Raw genomic sequence first — 16269 nt, 5'->3', positions numbered from 1 at the left:
CCCCCCCCCCCCCCCCCCAAACGAGACTGTGATTCTGTTGACAATATAAGTACAGTGTTTTCTCCAGGGCAAGGGCTCTCTTGGAAGAAGTCACTGTTTCCACAGCCCCCGCTTCACCTACATTGTGGATTTGCACATGAAGGACTTTCTGAACCCTCCCATCCTTTGCAGACCAACAGTGCTCCCTCTCTCCACAGAACTCTCACTTGAAGGAGTTGCCAAGACATTCTCTTTGCCCATTAGTAGAGTCAGGGATATCGGAGTGTTTGCAAGCCAGCTAGAGAGCCTTTGATGGCTTTTATGTTATGTTGAAAACAAAATGTTGTGTTATTGAGTAACAGGAAGATTATGTGGGTGTTGTCATTTTGTGCTGGGTCTCCTAAGTCCAGTCCTACTCCAAGTTGTCTTTTTATTTCCTATAAATGTTCCTCCCCCACTCCCTAATCTGGTGTTTCTGTTTCATCACCAAGCCTCCCTTTCTGTAAGTTTTGTGGGTCTGTCTCCACATTTCAGCAGACATTTCCTGTGTGGGAGGACACGCAAGCTAGACAGTGATCCCTGCCTCTGAGCAGCTCAGTCTTGGGAGCGGGGCGGGGACAGACAAATCAACAACCCATTTTCCTCAGTTTCTCTGCTGAGGCTTCGACATCCAAACCCATCACCACTCCCCCACCCCCCTAGTTTCCTCCTTTTTAGTTTTGAGTGGGGTGGGGGTGAGGGGGGTGGTGTTTGAAGACTTTCCATATTATAGAGTAAGAACTGCAAGTGAAATCTGTCTAGCTGCCTATACAAAGGGGAGGAGATATTTCTGTTGACTTTCAGAGAAGAACGAACACTCTAAAGATGGACTCCAAACCAAGAGACCCAAGGAGCAAGGGCTTTATTGTGCCATAAATAGGCCATCACCTGGGCAGGCCCTGGGACAGGCCGGGAAAGGGGACCATGAGCTGAGAACCCACTCTCCCTTTAGTCTGCTCTCGCAGACAAAGCAGGCCTGAGGTGTTGACTTTGGCAGCGGGGGCCTGGCCAGTAGCCGGCAGCTCAGTGAATGAAATTACAATCTTGAGTGGACAGGGGGAAGGAGGGGTCTCCAACACTAACAGTCATCAGAAGGGTTTGTATTATAGTCAGAATAATCAGGGTGGCATAGGAAAGTCAAAGGAATGCCATTGCCAGTGAACCAGGTGGCATGAAGAGGCAAATCAACCTTATGAATAGCCATTGGTTGTGAACACTATGGGTGGAAACATTGAGCTTTGCTGCAGTTTCCCTGAATGTTAATCAAACCCAAAAGCAGTCCCCAGTTGTCTCTCTGTCAAGTGCTGCAGCTGACACCCAGTCCTCCCTGGGGCTTGGGTGGATCTTAAAGTTGATCTGCCAGCTTCTGACTTGGATTGCAGCTGGATGGACTTGGGTCAGGCCATTGCCTCTGGGAAAACCAGCTCTTCCTTTAGGCTCCCTTTTCCAAAGGAATTTCTCCTCCGAAACCTTGTTCATGATCATGCCAACTTGTGTCTCCTTGAAAAGTAAAGCAGTGGGATTAAACTCGGGTGTTCTCTTACAGAGCTAGTGTTTGATATCGCGATCAGGGAAAGACACACATGCTGTTGGGTCCCTGCAGGCTCTCATGCTCAGCTCTGGAAGTGTTCTGAGGGATGCAGGTCACCAGCCATCCGTCTGCACACTCCATAGTGGTTCAGGTTGCAATGATTCTGACCTGTTATGCTTCTAAACCTTACAACTCTTGTTTGGCACCCAAGCCATGTCGTCCAGACAGACTCATACCCAGAATCAGCAAAAACCTCTTGTGAGACCATATCTTCGGTTTTGGCTCAAAAAATGCCATTGTGGGTTAACGGGTGGAAAAGCAAAACTCCAGTCCTGACTTTTGGGGGTGAGGCTGTGCTTAGGGGCTTGGCGTGGTGGGAAGAAGGGGCCAAGATAGTGGTTGGCACAAAGTTCTGGAGAGCTCTGGAAGCAGAGCCAGAGACTGAGGATTGAGGCCCGGAAAGTTTGGCATGAGTAGCAGCTGGGTATTTAACCAGGAACAGTCACTCTATTTTTCTTAGCCTTGGCAGTGGGTCAGAGCACCAAGCAGTTCTAGCAGGGGCCACATCCTTCCTATTGTCTCCACCCCAGCCTCACTCATCGTCCCAAACATCTGCTTCCAATTGGGCCCTTGCCTTCTCGCCTGACTCCTGTACCAAACTGCGGGTGGCAAGGGTGAGGGCGGGTCTGCAGGTGTGGGACAAGGAGGAAGAGAAGGGCTCAGGGAGCCATTTGCGAGTTAGGTTGCAGAGCCTGCAGTGGAGTAAGGAGTTGACCTGTTGAAAAATATATATCCATACCTACATACAAAGAGAAAGATATATCACTAGAATCTAAATAGTAAGTTGTTCACTTCCTGGGTAAAGGGGAAGGGATTAGGACTAGCTGAGGAAACCTAGGCTTACCTCACAGGAGCTGCTCTTCCAAGGCAGCTCAGCCTTTGCAAAGGCCTAGGAAGCAAGCTGAAGTGATTAGTGCAGCCGGAGGTGCTAATGAGGTATCAGACCAGGGCTGCAGCATGCAGCTGTGTGTGAGCTGAAACATACCCGGTGAGCAGAGCCTTCCTGCTGGCCTGGAGCTGGAGGCAGTGGGAGGGGAGCAAAAGCAGTCCTGGCACCCTCAGTCTCACTAGGAGTCGTTTACAAATTTCTCTTATCACTTGCCCTGAAATCTCAGTCCATTTTAAGTGACAGAAAACACCCAAGGGAAAATACTGGGGAGCCAAAGGGAGAAATGTCAGAACTCTTGTAATAATAGCAGCCTCTAACATCTCATGTGTGCCTACTCTGTGCCAGACCCTGTTCTAACCATGTTGCCTGGATTAACTCATTTACTATTCACATCAATCTATAATTTAGGCTGGGTGTGGTGGCTCACTCCTGTAATCCCAGCATTTTGGAAGGCCAAGGCAGGAGAATTGCTTGAGGCCAGGAGTACAAAACCAGCTTGGGCAACACAGTGAGACCTTGTCTCTACAAAACATTTAAAAAATTAATTGGGCGTGTTGGAGTGTACCTGTAGTCCTCGCTACTCAGGAGGCTGAGGTGGAAGCATCACCTGAGCACAGGAGGTCAAGACTGCAGTGAGCTGTAGTGCCACTGCACTCCAGCCTGAACAAGAGAGAGACTCTGACTCAAAAAAAAAATCTGTAAGCTAAAGATAGTCATTATTCCCATTTTACAGATGAGGAAGCTTTGGCACAGAAGTAGTTTGCCCAAGATTACATGTACAGGGGATGAGTCCAGGTGTCAAGTTGGCCCAACACCTTTTCGCACACCAACTTGAGGAAGGTGGCACTTGGTGCAGAACAGTCAAGTCCAGAGAACCTGGTAAGAGAGTTGCCAGTGCTCTGCTCATCCCCTGAGCCAGGGAGATGGACCCCAGCGAGTTGACCCAGCAAGTACTACTCAGTCCAGTCCTCCCCTCTGCCTCCTGAGGCTTCAGGGCAGAGGGTGTGCTTCCTACTTCCTCTTCTCCCAGGCAGAGGGTTGCCCCTCTACCTCCCAACCCAAATAAGCTGAGGGGTGGCGCCTCAGGGAGTTGGCTGGGCTCCAGGCCCCTAATGGGGAATGGACAAGGAGTGAACGACAAGAGCTGACCAAGGCCCGTGGGCCACCAGGAGCCCCAAGGAACTTCAAAACCCAGCACTGGGAGCCAAGCATGCCTCTGGGCTAGAAGTTTGGGAACCTCAGTTGACACACCAACTCACCTTGGCAGGCCTCTGTCTTGCAGAGAAGCGTCATGGGGTAGTGACAGGTCACAGGCCTCTTCTAGCTGCTGCTTCCAGGGCTGGGTTATGTGGGAGAAGCCTCTTCCCACCAAGAGAAGCATGTGCTGGCGGAAGGTCCGGGGGCCCGCCTGACTGCAGAGGCCCAGAGCAGCTCAAAAACATGGCCGACTCTTGATGCCGTCTGAACCCTCTCGGCCTGGGCCTACCGTGTTCCTTCACCCCTCTTGTGCACTCTGCGAGGACTGTGGCCCTCTCGTCCAGCCTCCTTGTCCTTCAGACTCAGCTCTGTCGGAGGATGTGAGCATGAAATATGAGAATTTATCAAAAGGGCTAGCACTGTGGCTGACACATATGAAGCCTAAAAGAAGATTATCACCATCAGTATTGGTAGCAGTCTGTCTTTGGTTATGTTGTGGATTTGAATTTGGAAGATCTGGGTTCAAATTTCAACCTAGCCACTTGCTAGTGGTGTACTCTTGCATAAATGGCTTAGCTGCTCTTAACTCTAACTGGGAGATACCGATTCTACATTGCTGCAGGGCACCCCACAGGTGGAGCATGAAGCTCAAGCGAGATAATGGACGTGGAAAATGCTTCGTAAGTCACAGAGCATCCTGTAAATGCTGGCACTGCCTCTCCCACAGCCACTGGCACAGGCCGTGGCCTGGCCCCAGGTGGAGCTAGATGCCTTTGCCTTTTCATTCAGCAAAGACAAACCTGGCATTTCTTCAGAAGAAAGTTTGGCTTAAAATTAAGGGCATAAACAAATGAGAAAACGCAAAAGAAGAGGGGCAGTTGGGCTTATTGAATACTGCTGTCTCCTACCAGGAAGTATAGCCCAGGAGCCAGACTCACTGTCAGTTGTGACCCCAGCCTTCCCTCCTCAGCCTTGCCCTGTGGGGCTGCAGGGTCTTGCTGCCATGGATTTGGGGTGGAGGGACACTGAGGAGGAGATCCCCAAACAATATTGAATCACCTCCTCCCTCACACACAGGATGTGGCTAAAACCCACAGACCTTAAAATATTGTGTGCCTAACCTCACAGCAGTTCCAACTAGCGGAGTCCAATTTTCTGAGAGGCTAATGAGGTTTACACTTCGGCCCTTACCTGCACCAGTTTCTTCCAAGGTCATATATTTCTTTAAAGTCATATATTTAGTAGTATTAAGGTAAGTTTACTAAGGTAAACTTTTTTTTAAAAGTGGTAGCTGGGTGTGGTGGCATGCCCCTGTGATCCCAGCAACTCAGGAGGATTGCTTGAACCCAGGAGGTCAAGGCTGCAGTGAGCTGTGATCATGCCACTGCACTCCAACCTGGGCAACAGAGGGAGACCATAGCTCTTAAAACAAAACAAAACAAAACAAAACAAAAACAATGAATTGATGTAGCTCACCACCTTGATTTCCTCTCTGTCCCACCTCCCTTCATGTCAGGCAGTGGTGGGGTGGCTTGGCATTTGGGGGTGTAGCTAAGGGAATTTGAATTGGGAATATAGTCAGTTGGGCCTTCTGTAATTTATTCATTTGGTTATGTTGGGCAAACACTCAGTTGGGTTATGTATCACATGTTTATGTTGTGTAATATATTTACTGCTAGCCATCCTGAATATAAATGGTTTGCGGAATATCTCTGCCACATTCTGTGCTGACTGGTTCAGGTGACACACGATAGGAGAGGAGAAACAAGGCTGAGACAGAAGCTAGTCCAGTGTCAGATGGTCAGGGTATATGGAGGTGTTCTGTTGTCTAACACGTATATCGTTTTGAGATCTCTTGAGGAAAGAATACAAAATTAGGCATGAAGGAGAATATTTATTTGGAATAAGCAAAAAATTAAAACATTATAAAACTTAAAAAGCTGGTAAACACCACAAACAGCATAAAGCCCAGAAAAATAATCCCAACCAGCTTCTGGCCCTGGCCCTGGCCCTGCCAGCTGCCATACATCTCTGCCCACATGGCTGTCCCTTGTCCCCTTTTATGGGAGCTTGGGAAGAGGGGCACCAAAGGATTAGCTTCAGGATGACTGCTGGGGTTCCCAGGAGCAGAGGAAGATTGCAGTCACTAAATATGAATTTCATGCCACTTTTTGGCATCCTGTGCAAGTCTCTGGAGAGAGGACACAGAGTCCTGAAACCAGCAGCCCAGACAGTTTCCTGAACTGAGAGCTGAGAGCTACATGCCAGGGGCCGTCTGCTTTCCATGGAGCTGGCCTTTGCTATGTTCAAGTACAAGGCGCACAGATTTCCCCTAGAGTGAGAAGGCTATTGTGTTGTTGCGACTGATTTCTCAGAAGCTTGGGAGGCCTTGCCTTGGCCAGAGGGCGCTCTGCAGGAAGACAGGGTCACACAGCTTAGGAGACACCTCCTAATGTTTACTTGGCATTTCCCAGTGTCTTCAGATGTGTTCCCAAAAGCAGACCCGGCAGCAGGGATAAGTGTGGAAGTGGTGATTTCTTCGGAATCTTCCCAGGAGTTGGGGAGGGCACTGCGAAGAGGAGGCCAAGCAAGGATACAAGGTGGAATGGACGGCTGCAGAGGGGAAGTGGCTCAGGCTGCAGGGAGCTCTGGAGATGGAAGCGGATTTACCCGCTTCTACCCAGGGTCACTGGTTGGCCTGCCTGTGGGGGGTCAGGGAAGTGATCTCCCAGCACTAACCTCCCCATGCAGGTGGCCAGAGCAGGTTCCTGAGGGTAGTTTGCAGACAAAGACGCAGGTGTCGCTGTTGAGAGTGAACCACATATCCTGCAATAGCAGAGGGTCTGAGGGCACGCAGGCAGAGCAGCGACAGCCTCTGCTGTCCCCGTGCCCTGTCTGCTACTGACTGGCTTGGCTGGTGGTCTCATGAGGCTACTGACCGGCTTGGCTGGTGGTCTCATGAGTGGTTTATTGTGACTGTTAGTTATCACGTACCGATTCCTTCACTGAGTCCTCAAAGGAACCCTGTTATCACTCGCATTTTATGGGCAAAGAAACTGAGGCTCAGAGACTCTGCTGTGACCTGCCCAGGGTCTCCCCCAGCTGTGGGGTGCTCTGCTTGCTCTTCCCTCAGCCATATTCCAGGGTTCAGCACCTGTTTGTCTCCTCCATGAGTGGAGCCTCTGCCTGTTCACCATCACATACCGCCCCCCCGCCCCCGCCCGTCTAGCAGTGCCAAGCATGTAGGTAAAAGGCGCTCGATGCAGGAGGGATTCCAGATCCCGGAGTTCAACTACCATACCAGGCTTCCTGGGACCACGCCTCATGGTGCAGTGATGCCCCCTCCATGCCAGCCTCATTCTGGAGGCCACAGGTGCCTGTGGACACTGGAGTGGGTATCTGCTGGTAGGAAGACAGGCCTGCAGAGCTCCAAAGCACCAGGGAGGTGGCCGCTGCCTCCTGACAGCATCCTCCCTCTCCTGTGCAAAGGCGCTTGGGAAGTTGCCTCTAAACGATTCAGGTCTCCTGGGAAGGGCAAGAGTCTATTTTTGGGTAGTTTTCAGTGTGTCCCTCAAGTTGCCCCCAAAAGTTGTATAGCATTCACAGCCTGTGTATGAATTTAAAATTAAACTGTAAGGTTGCTAGTGGCCTCAGGAATGTGCCACAGATGCTCCTGAGGTCCTGCCTGAGAGCTCAGAGGGCTGTGGACGGACCCTAGACAACTAAATGCAAAGCTGTATCGATTGGATGCAGTGTTTAGACTGTAGACATGCCAAAGAAAAAACACATTTGCTTTCAGAGGCCGCCTGGGGCCTCGCAGGGGCTGAGAAGGAAGGGCTGCGCCAACTTTTTGGAGAGAAGTGGAGAACACAAGCGTGCTCCACCCTCGCCTGTCCTCCACCTGGGCCCACGTCCCTGGGGGAGATTGTGACCAGGTACCCAGCTGTGCTGCCTCTCCCCGGTGCTGAGAGGGCTGGGCCCAGGCCAGGAGGGGGAGAGATGTCACACTGAGTGAACCTAACGTGGCCAGGGCTGGGCAGAGCTGTTCTTGCAGGCTTGGGAGCTCCCGGCGGGTTGCCACCTGCCCTCCCCCCTCAGACTAAATATCCAATCCCGCGGGTAAGTGAGAAATTCTTGGCCTCGGCCCTCCTGGCCTCTCTGGCTTGAAATCGCCTTCCTTCGTGGACCTGGGACTGCTGTCTGCCCTTGGCCTGTTCTTCCTGTTCCTCACCCTAGGGGTTCAAGCTGATTGGCAGACTTGTCCAAGCATGGAGGGCAGGGGCACTGGCCTTGGGCAGCAGCCAGGAGGGGGAAGGGGAGGGGAGGGAGAGGCAGAGACAGACAGATATAGATGGAGTCAGAGAACATCTGAGAGCAAGAGACAGCAAGACAGGCGGTGACATGAAGACAGAGAGATAGAGACAGAGAGAGGGGAGGGAGAGAGACGGAGGGGGAAGACGAGGGAGGAGAGTGAGAAGTGGGAGAAAGAAATGGAGAGAGAAGAGGGAGGGGAGAGAGAGGAGAGGCAGGGAGAACAGACATGCCCTCTGAGAATGAGAGGAAGGAGTTCTTAGCTGCCTGAAGGGAGGGTGAGAGGAGAGGGCGCGGCAGAGCGTGGGCTTCTGGCTAGGTTTCCTCAGCGCCCATTGCGCCCTGTGGGGGAGGCCTGTGTCCTCCAAGGTGGGCCTGAAGCACTGCAGCAGGGACTCCCAGCGTCCCCACATCTGCTTCCCATCTGAGTTGCACTCACCCGGGCTCAGGCTCACATCCCTAGGCTTTCCTGCCAGAGCCCCGTCCACTCCACACAGCCTCTGTGACTCCCTCGGGGTGTGCTGCCCCACCTGCAGGGCCAGTGGAGCCTGGCTGGAGAGTCAGGGGCACCGTGAGGACAAGGGGGCCTTCAGGGGGAGAGGGGACCTCTGGTTCTGGCCTGCAGGGGACGTGGGTCCTTGCCGAAGGGCTCTGAGAGGCACCCCAGTCCACTGGATCCCCAGGTCCCCCACCCCCTGTGGCATAACCAACCTGTCCACCCAGACTGGGAAGTGGGATACCAAGGCTGAGCCCACAACAGCCAAGGATGGCCACATGAAGAGAAGATGCACAAAGTCCTTGAAAATGGTGGTTGTGTAGAAAACATGTTTTTTGTTGTTGTTGTTGTTTGTTTGTTTGTTTGAGTCAGAGTCTCACTCTGTTGCCCAGGCTGGAGTGCAGTGGCACGCTCACGGCCACTGCAGACTCGACTTAGCAGGTGATCCTTCCGCCTCAGCCTTCCAAGTTGCTGGAACTACAGGCCTGCACCACTGTGCCCGGCTGATTTTTGTGATTTATTATAGAGATGAAGTCTTGCCAAGTTGGTCTCGAACCCCTGAGCTCAGGCAATCCTCTCTCCTCAGCCTCCCAAAGTACTGGAATTACAGGCTTGAGCCACCGCACCTGACCTATGAAAACATGTTTTTTTAAAGCTAATAAGTGGGCTTTGTGTAAACACCTTTCTCCAGTGTCTTTGTGGGTAGCTGTTTACCCCCTCCCTGGGATCAGGCCCATCCTCCCAGGGCTTTTTGACCCTCTACTGCTGCACCCTGGCCTCTTACTGCCTCTCCTTATTAATCTATTCATTCATTCATTCATCTCACCGTTCATTCAATAATTCATTTATTCAACCACTCATTTCTTTCCTTCCTTTTTTTTTTGAGTTGGATTCTCACTCTGTCACCCAGGTTGGAGTGCAGTGACACACTGACGGCCACCCCAGCATCGACCTGCTGGGCTCCAGCGATCCTTCCGTCTCAGCCCTACAGGCACCCACTACCACACCCAGCTAATTTCTGATTTATTGTAGAGACAAGGTCTCGCTAAGTTGTCCGGGCTATGGTCTTGAATCTGCGGGCTCAGACAACCCACTAGCCTCGTCCTCCCAAAGTGCTTGGATTACAGGCTGAGCCACCGAATCCAGCCCACTCATTTTTTCATTTGATGTTTATTGAGCTCTGTGCTAAGCTCGTGGTCCAAAGAGGTGAGCCTTACAGTGAGAGCTTGAGAGGAGTCAGAGAATAGCACAGGAAATGTCATAAGTTAATGTGCAACCAAGTGGCTCAGCCAGTAGATACCCTAGAATGTTGGAGAAGTGAGATGGAAATCTTCCCAAAGAATGTAAGAGTTTGGTTGTCTACTCCTAGGACTTGGCCTTCTAACAGAACGGAACTCCAACACCCTTGAGTCTGCCCTGAGGCTGCTCAGGCCTGGAGTGACAGGAAGACACTAGAGACGGAGATTAGGTCATAGAAGGGGACACTCTAAGGTGTGGACCCAGCTGTGACTCCTGCTTGCCATCTGAGACTAAGCACCAGCTCCTCCATCCTCTGGAGAAAGGAGGCCAGGGCACAAGAGGCAACACAAAGGGCTGGGAGTTCAGTCAGAAGAGTCTGGCAAGAAGAGGCTTGGGAGGAGAGTTTGGAAGGGAAACTGGGTAAGTAGGAGGGAGATTCTCCTGCAGGGGTGAGGGCTTCCTCAGGAGGGAGGCAAGGGTGGGCGAAGTGGGGAGTGAGATGGAATGGGACGGGGTGTGTGTTTTACACCTCAGGGCAAGGGAGGATACTAAGGTGCACTAGAGCAAGACCGGGGCTCAGGATGAGTGCCAGCTTCCTGTTGGTGCCCGCTTCCTGGGTACTGCAGTAGGTCTAGCACCTGTTCAGTGGTAAGTAGTAAGAGGGATGTTATTGGCTTGTGTAGCTGAGAAGTCCAGTACAGGACAGACTTCAGGCCCATTCATGATTCAGGGCTTTGCCCTCCACCCTTGGCTCAGCCTTCATGCTGCTGGCCTCACTCTCAGGCCGCTTGCCTTCTGCCCTGCAGCTCTCAGCTCCATGGACCTTCCCAGAAGGAGCCCCCAGCAAACATCTCGCTGGTACTGAGGGGCCATGTGTCCTTGCCAGGACCAGTCACTGTGGCTGGGGAGGTACTGTGCTGTGATTGGCCCATGCCAGAGTCATGTGGTCCCAGGGGCTCCCCAAGGGAGAATGGACACGCCAGGAGGGGAATGGTTTTACTGGGTGACAAAGACGCAGCCACTGTCTTAAGAAGTCATGCAGGCTTTTGTGAGGTTCGACTTTTTTTTTATTCCAGGAGAATGTGAGCCCTGTGAGAGCAGTGACGTGGTCTCTCTTGTTCACTGCTGAGACCCCAGGACTCATGTAGAGTGTGCATGTAGAGTATAGATGCTCAGGAAACAATTGCTGAGTGGACTTGGCAGAAGGAGCTCATTGCTAGAACTGCCAGATTCCTGGCCCACGGTTACTGAATGTCTACCCATGCCAAGACCTCTTTCAAGCAATGTACACATTTAAACTCGGTCCTTACACAATTCCATGGCAAAACTGTCATCATCCCTGCATTTTAGTGATGGGGAAACTGAGGCAAGAGGCAGTTACACAGTAAGTAGATATAAGGATTCTTACCAAGGTATCTGGCTCCGGCACTCTTAAGCGCTCCTCGGACCATGTGGCATATGTGCAGAGTCTGGGACTCGAACTTTCAGGGCAAGCCAGCTTTCCAGTTTCCAGTGTCCACAGATGCAGCTTCCTTTGTCTGTAGGTGAAGAGTGTCTCCAACCTCTGCAAGGCTTGTGGAGCAGTGAGGTGAGTGGTTCTGTGGGGCATCTGAGACTGCTCCCAGCTGAAAATCGAATTCCATAAAGTTTCCTGGTTGAAGAACCACAAAAAAGCTGAGTTTATATGTCTGGCCCACTTTCTCCTTCTGCTATTCATTCATTCCAGCTTTACTGAAAAGATGAGTCTGGACCAACTTGTGGTACCAGAGAATAATGAAGGACTTAGAAGAGGATGGGCATGTTGAAAGGACACAACAGCCAACTTGTGGGGGCAGGAACCATTTAAGCAAGAATATGAAATAATAATAATATTGACTTATAACCCACGGGATAAATCCATGAATCCCACTGTAATTGAATTAAAAAAATAAGTGGGGGAAGAAGGAACAACACTTCTTTACAGAAGAATTTAATTAATAAATGTTGAGCCGGGTACAGTGGCTCAAACTTGTAATCCCAGCACTTTAGGAGGCCGAGGCGAGAGGATTACCTGAGTCCAGGGGTTCGAGACCAGCCTGGGCAACTTGGCGAGACCTCGTCTCTACAATAAATCAAAAAGCAGCCAGATGTGGTAGCATGCGCCTGTGGACCCAGCTACTTGGAAGGCGGAGGCATAAGGATCACCTGAGCCCAGCAGGTCAAGGCTGCAGTGGCTGTGAGTGTGCCACTGCATTCCAACCTGGGCGACAGAGTGAGACTCCAACAAAAATAAATAAATAAATGTTGAAAAGTGAGGGAAATACAAAATCACAATTAGTCAAACACAACAGTAAAAATTGTAGGTGAGATCTACCAGTGACAGATGTCAAAAATCAATGGGAGAAAGTTTGTGTAGTCCCAAAATATCTCTCCTGAGATAATTATTAATTAAAGAAGGAAGGGTAGTGGTGGCTTTAGAGTGGAGAAACCTGGCAGACAGGCTTACCTAAGTTATCAAGGTTAACATCATCAGCAACAGGACGTGTCAACAGCATCACTTCCAAGGTGTTCTCACCCAAAATGCATAACCTCATCTATTCACAAGAAATCAGCAGGCACACCCAAATTGAAAGATAGACCACACAGTCACTGAGAAGTATTCATTGAAAAAGTCAAGGTCATGAAAGAAAGGACAGACTAAAGAGCTGTCACAGATGAGAGGAAACTGAAGAGATTCAATAACTAAATGCCATGAACGGAAAAAGGACATTAGGGAAGAAACTGAGGAAATCAAAAAAGAGTATGTACTTGAGTTAATAGTCTTATGCCTGTGGTAATGTCCCCATGTTAACTTGGTAATTGCACTCTGGTTATGCAAGCTACTAGTATTAGGGAAGACCAGGTGAAGGTGCATGTGAACACTCTTCCCTTTTTCCACCTTTTCTCTAAGTCTACAGTTATTTCAAAATGAAGAGCTAAAGCATGTATTTACCGAGCACCTACTTACTGGCAAGCACCTGGGACACAAAAGCTTAGTTGTACAAAGATAACCCTGCCAGGGTTCACTCCTGCTTTCAAGAAGCAGTGTTTCTCAAACTTTTTTTTTTTTTGAGTTGGAGTCTCACTCTGTCACCCAGACCAGAGTACAGTGGCACACTCCCAGCCACTGCAGCCTTGCCCTGCTAGGCTCCAGCAATCCTTCCGCCTCAGCCTTCCAAGAAGCTGGAACTACAGGCGCATGCTACCACGCCTGGCTAGTTTTTGACTTATTGTAAAGATGAGGTCTTGCCAAGTTGCCCAGGCGGGTCTCGAACCCGTGGGCTCAGGCAATCCACTCATCTCGGCTTCCCAAAGTGCCGGGATTACAGGCTGAGCCACCGAGCCTGGCCTTTTGTTGTTGTTGTTGTTGTTTCAAGAGATGAGGTTTCGCTATGTTGCCCAGACTGGTCTTGAACTCCTGGTCTCAAGTGATCCTCCTGCCTTGGCCTCCCAAAGTGATAACTGGTATGAGCCACTGCACCTGGTCATGTTTCTCAAACTTTAATATGCATTCAAAGCCCCGGGGCTCTTGTTAATAAACAGACTATGATCTGCTGTGTCTGAGATGAGGTCTGCCATTCTGCAATCTAACTGCTCCCGTGTGACACTGATGCTGCTGGCCTGGACCACACTTTGAGCAGCAGCGACTTGGAGTGTGGTGGAGAGTGAAAGATGCACATACATGACCACAGGCAAAGTCGGAAAGTAAGCTGGGCAGGGAGAGCTGAGCACACGTGTGACGGGAGCCCCAGGCTTCTCATGTGGGGTCCTGAGCCGAGAAGAGTCTTCTGGCTTCAGCCTGGCTTTCAGAAGTGCTGGCCAGTTCTTTTCAGGCTGCCTCTGGCTGCAGCCTCACTGGGCCGGGACAGGCCAGGACTAAGTGAAAAGGGACAGGTGAGGGTGACTCAGAAATCCCTCTGGTGCCTGTGAGAGCCAGGATGGGGGCCAGGACACACATGTTCCCCTTTAGGCCTCAGTTGGTCAGCACTGACCCAGCTCTCCCTGGACCTGTCCCTCTGACCAGCTTCTGGGAGAGAGTGCTTGTGTGACACATTGCTCCCCAGGGCTCTCTTGGACCTAAGAACATTCAGAGACATTCACCGAACCAGTCAGCCCAGACAACACATGGTTTCCGATGATAGACATGTTCATGCAGATACGGTCACAAAGCGTCTGAGTTATGCTGGGCACTGACTAGCAGCTTCAGCAACACACTGCCTGGTGATGGCATTTTATTCTAATTCTCAGTCCTGCTAAGTGGGCCCATGACATCCCGTCCTGGCCAGCTTCAGGTCAGCAAGTTCCCATAGCACCCCACCCTCAGCATCTCAGTCCATACAAAGTCATCATGGCGGGGTCTCGCTTTGTTGCCCAGGCTCGAACGCCTGGCCCCAAATGATCCTCCCGCCTCAGTCTCCCAAAGTGTGGGATTATAGGTGTGAGCCATTGTGCCTGACCATGTTTCTCAAACCTTATGTGCATTCAAATCACTGGGGCTCTTGTTAATCTACAGACCATGACCTGGTATGTCTGTGATGGGGCACAGCCACTGGGATCCTAGTAGATCAGGTCCCAGTTTAACTCTGCTTCATGGGAAGGCTTGTGACACACACTCATGCAAGGGGACTATGCAGGAAGAAGTATAGAATCATACACAGGTAGCAGCTGGGCGTCTGGTTGGCCGATCTGTAATCCCCAGCCAAACAAGGGGACTCCCCAGGTGGGGCCTGGAGAGGGCTGGCTGAATCTGTAGGGAGCACTTGGCCCCCCCAGCCATGCCTTTGGGAGGAGAAGACTCTAGCACCGTGGTCAGCCAGGAGCCTGCCTAGCCTTGAATCGAATCCTTCCCTGGCCCCCACCCTTTTTACAGCTTAAGTGAAGTCGAAGCTCTCCTCCCTAAGGTTTTCTGAGCCCTATAGACTCGCAGGTCCATGGGCCCCTCTGTGTTCATACCTGCTGGGACATCCCTGCGATGGTCCCAGCAAACCAAACACAAAGCAAATCGTGTGGTCAGTATGGTCAACCAGGCCTGGCCAGCCCCATGCCCAGGGCCTCCCAGGGGGTCCGTTGCAGTTCTCTTCCTCCGTGCTGATGCTGGAGACCTGATGCAGACCCTTGTGGGTTTCTGCTAAAGCTCTGGGTCCTTTCTTGGACAATCAGGTTGGCTAGAGGACACTGCTTCAGAGGAGAAGCATCTCCTCACGTTCCAAGGGTGGGAGAGCTCCCAGTGTCCCGTTTTTGGGTCCCAAGAGACTTTGGGGATCATCTTCCAGCCTAAAATCTCTTCCTTTTGCTTCACCCATCCTGTCCTTTTTGCAGGATTCCATAGGGTCCATCCCCTCCAGGAGGCATCCCCAACTGCCCCAGCACACAGTCTTCCTGTTTTGACTTGCATGTTTTATGTCAGACTCATCATAGGCTGCCGGAAAGCATGAGAGTTACTGATGCAGACTCTGGACTTAGTTGTCTGGGTTCAAGTCCCAGGCCTGCCATTTGGGAGTTGTGTGGCCTTAAGCAAATGTTTTAATATTTCCAGGCCTCAGTTTCATCGTGTTTAAAAGAGAGAGAAAAAAATAAAGATAAAAAAATTTTAAATCTTCATTAAAAATTAAGATTAAAAAAGAGAATGTGCATATAAACTACAGAGACTAAAACCCAGCATGCGGTATTTTGGTTTTGGTGTTTTTGAGTCGGGGTCTCACTCAGTCATCCAGGTTGATCCTCCTGCCTCAGCCTCCCAAGTAGCTGGGACTACAGAAACACGCCACCGCACAACTAATTTTTTTTATTTTTGTAGAGACAAGGTCTTGCTATGTTGCCCAGGCTGGTCTTGAACTCCTGGGCTCAAGTGATCCTCTTGCCTTGGCCTCCCAAAGTCTGGGATTACAGGTATGAGCCACTGCACCCAGCCAGCACTTACTTTTCTACCGTTTTACAGCAGAGTCTCAGATGGATTGCCGCTGTGATCCTAGGAAGAGGAATTATGGGTGATGACTGCAGCCACAGCGCATCAAGACCGGTTCTGTGACCCCTATCTTGGGGCTTCGGAAGCTGTCTGCCCCACAGGTGATGATGACAAAGTATGGAAATCATCAGATGTCCTGAGGGCGATTTGAAATGAGGGAAAAATGACAGTCCAGGGTTTGAATTTGCTGTTTTTCCACACTTGTTTTGTTTTGGCCTGCTTTGGTGGAGGCTGAGGGAATGGGAAGGTATCAGTTTGCCAAGTGTCTCCAGGCTTGTCCAGGAGGAGCTGTGTTCTGATGAGTTCCTGAGCACGATCTGAACATCTGCCAGATGGAGGGGTGGGCCTGCCTACAGCCCTTCTGCATGGGCTTGGCCAGCTCTCCGGGGGCCTGTGTGGGGCCCGGAAGTGAGAGCCTGTCTGGCTGCTGGCAGCTGGTACCCCCCATGCCTAGCTCCTTTACTGAGGTGATTAAGAGCAAACACCACTCCGAGTTCCAGCCTACTCTTCACAAGCTGTGTGACCTGGACAAGTGGCTTAATCTC

General features: G+C 51.0%; 1 protein-coding gene across 1 annotated transcript in view; it reads left to right on the top strand.

The window, feature by feature from the left end:
* The first annotated feature begins 7442 nt into the window (after positions 1-7442).
* Positions 7443-16269, top strand: part of LTBP2 (latent transforming growth factor beta binding protein 2) — a 126899-nt gene continuing 118072 nt past the window's right edge. The window contains exons 1-5 of the mRNA XM_021713445.1: positions 7443-7630; positions 8543-8821; positions 10548-10599; positions 11286-11329; positions 16104-16191. Coding sequence (XP_021569120.1) covers positions 7443-7630; positions 8543-8821; positions 10548-10599; positions 11286-11329; positions 16104-16191 — 651 coding nt within the window. The remainder of the gene's footprint in view (positions 7631-8542; positions 8822-10547; positions 10600-11285; positions 11330-16103; positions 16192-16269) is intronic.

This window comes from Carlito syrichta, unplaced genomic scaffold, assembly GCF_000164805.1.
Source record: "Carlito syrichta isolate Samal-C Ts95f unplaced genomic scaffold, Tarsius_syrichta-2.0.1 Scaffold304554, whole genome shotgun sequence".
Taxonomy (NCBI): domain Eukaryota; kingdom Metazoa; phylum Chordata; class Mammalia; order Primates; family Tarsiidae; genus Carlito; species Carlito syrichta.
This window is presented reverse-complemented; position numbering and strand designations above follow the sequence as displayed.